Source organism: Naegleria gruberi (assembly GCF_000004985.1).
Source record: "Naegleria gruberi genomic scaffold NAEGRscaffold_93, whole genome shotgun sequence".
Lineage (NCBI taxonomy): Eukaryota > Heterolobosea > Eutetramitea > Acrasida > Naegleriidae > Naegleria > Naegleria gruberi.
In genome coordinates this window covers 51,416-53,856 of record NW_003163234.1, presented here as the reverse complement: position 1 = coordinate 53,856, position 2,441 = coordinate 51,416, and the positions used below count along the sequence as shown (strand labels likewise).

The 2,441-nt window shown below is 38.3% G+C and overlaps 2 protein-coding genes across 2 annotated transcripts; one reads left to right on the top strand and one right to left on the bottom strand.

Annotated features, from left to right (window-relative positions):
* Positions 1–147: 147 nt before the first annotated feature.
* NAEGRDRAFT_76185 (uncharacterized protein) lies at positions 148–834 on the top strand (the record flags this gene model as incomplete). Its single annotated transcript, XM_002668858.1, has 1 exon — positions 148–834. The coding sequence occupies one exon, from the start codon at positions 148–150 to the stop codon at positions 832–834; it is 687 nt and encodes a 228-aa protein (XP_002668904.1).
* Positions 835–940: 106 nt separating this feature from the next.
* Positions 941–2,350, bottom strand: NAEGRDRAFT_76184 (uncharacterized protein; the record flags this gene model as incomplete). Its single annotated transcript, XM_002668850.1, has 1 exon — positions 941–2,350. The coding sequence occupies one exon, from the start codon at positions 2,348–2,350 to the stop codon at positions 941–943; it is 1,410 nt and encodes a 469-aa protein (XP_002668896.1).
* Positions 2,351–2,441: the final 91 nt, after the last annotated feature.

Below are 2,441 nucleotides of genomic sequence, written 5' to 3'. Positions count from 1 at the left end.
ATCTTATTCTATGGTGAAAATGATGTCCAATTCTCAACACCACTCATCAATGCGACAGCCAATGAAGGCACAGGTGTCTACTTTTCTTTCAATCACAAAGTTTTTAGATTGTGGGTTGAGTATGGAGTGGAACCAATTAATGTCTATATGAGTCTTGATAAATATGGAATGGTGGAAGTGGAACATAGTGTAGATGGACCATTCTTGAGATCAACCTGGATGAATAAGATCCAACCAGCTGAACGTAGATGGGTAAATGAAGAATTTCAGTATCAATCTAATAGTGTTAATGAAATTGATGGAAAATTGCACTTTTGGCAGGATAACTTGAGAGCTTGGAATGAAAGTAAGAGATTTCGGTTTAGAACAACTTCAAGACCAAATCCATTCAAACAAGTATATCAAACTCAAGTCTCTAATGGAGCTCAAATTAATTCATTCGAATATTTTGACTCGCTCTATATTGATGAAACTTGGCATCGAGTTTTGAAGGGAAACTCATCTGTTTATTACAACTGTACTAAACTGGAATTGATAGTTCCAAACAAGTGGAACGAAACGACCATTGAAGGAACTTTGAGATTGGGAGAATTTACAGACACTCCTCTTAATCAATTGTTTGTTTATGTCTTTGATGCAAATGGTGTGGTCAATAGCAATGGTTTCAATTTGGCAGTTTCAAACCAACCCACTTCATCAGGTCTAGTTGTAGTTGGAACTTTATCTAATACCAAAAGGGTCAATTCCATTGTTTCTCATGCTAATCAATTGGTTTCTTCATTCGCATTCCTGATTATCATGTTCTTTTTAATAGGTGCAATTCTTAGAATGTGAGCTATTCTAATTGAGAATATTTGAATTTTGAGTAAAAATAGTGAAAATTACAGAAAAAGATAATTTTAGTTATTTCTTATTCTGTGGTGATGGTTTATTTTTGAATTTAAACACTATACACTTCATAATCAGAAACAGTGAATGAATATGTAGTTCCATAACTCCAGTTAGGTTCCAAAGGTTGAAAAGTTGCTGGTTTCGAATAAGCATCAGGTGCTGGCTGAAAGCTCATCCCTTGTCCCAAATAAATATCCGACGCTCCAAACAATGGATGTGTTATAAAATTGTATGTAACAGTTTGTCCAACAGCTCCAGAATAACCCAATTTCACAAATCTCTCCACACCGCTCGATGTTACCATACTAAATAGAAATGCATTAGGATCTGAAAATGTCTTGAGAATTCTTATATCCCCAGCATTATAATCTTCCCATGGAATGCTTAGATAGGCACCAAATACGGCTCCTGCTGATGTTTTCACAATTGTAACTGTTGAAGAATAACCATTGCAGGCATTATGGAACGCGTAAGGATGATAGCCATTTCCCATGGCTCTATAGAGTCTGGTTGGTGTTTTCTTCATAACGCCACTCAAAATAGATGTGATCAACCTAGCTCCATAACTAGCGGAGAATAATGGTGAGTTTGCAAAATCACCAAGAGCGAGATTGCAAGATGAACCTGTCCAACTAGTTTTACACACAGAACATGAAGGACCATCCCAGTTACCAGAACAAACTGAGCAAACACCAGGAGATGTACATGTTGTACATTTGGAATCACATACTGGTGTTGAACAAGTTGCTCCTGTCCAACCAGAAGAACACACAGAACACTGACCAGGAGATGTACATGTTGTACATTTAGAATCACAAACTGGTGTTGAACAAGTTGCTCCTGTCCAACCAGCAGAACACACAGAACACTGACCAGGAGATGCACATGTTGTACATTTGGAATCACAAATTGGTGTTGAACAAGTTGCTCCTGTCCATCCTGTCTTACATGTGGAACATGTAGATCCTTGCCAATTACCAGAACAAACTGAGCAAACACCAGGAGATGCACAGGTTGTACATTTGGAATCACAAACCGGTGTTGAACATGTGATGCCAGACCATCCAGTTTTACATATTGAACAAGTTGTCCCATCATAATTACCAGAACAAACTGAGCAAACAGAAGGAGATCCACATGTTGTACATTTGGAATCACATACTGGGGTTGAACAAGTAGCACCAGTCCATCCTGTCTTACACAAAGAACAGGTGGCACCATCATGATTTGTTGAACATTGAGAACAATTACCTGGCGATTCACATATTGAACATTTGGAATCACACACTGGAGCTAAGCAATCATATCCTCTCCGTCCCTCTGCACAAGCAATATCACAATCCTCACCACCATAATGTTTACATCTTTTACCAATAATATCAACCTCCGATTCCAGACCATCAATGGTGCTCTGGATTTTATCTGCTTGCTTTTGTCTTTTAGCAATGGTTGAGGTCATATTTCCTGCTGCTGAGAAGAGAATGCCGATGGCTGATTGGATTTTAGATTTGGCTCCTTTGAGGTTGTTTAATTCGGTAGTAAGGTCTTCC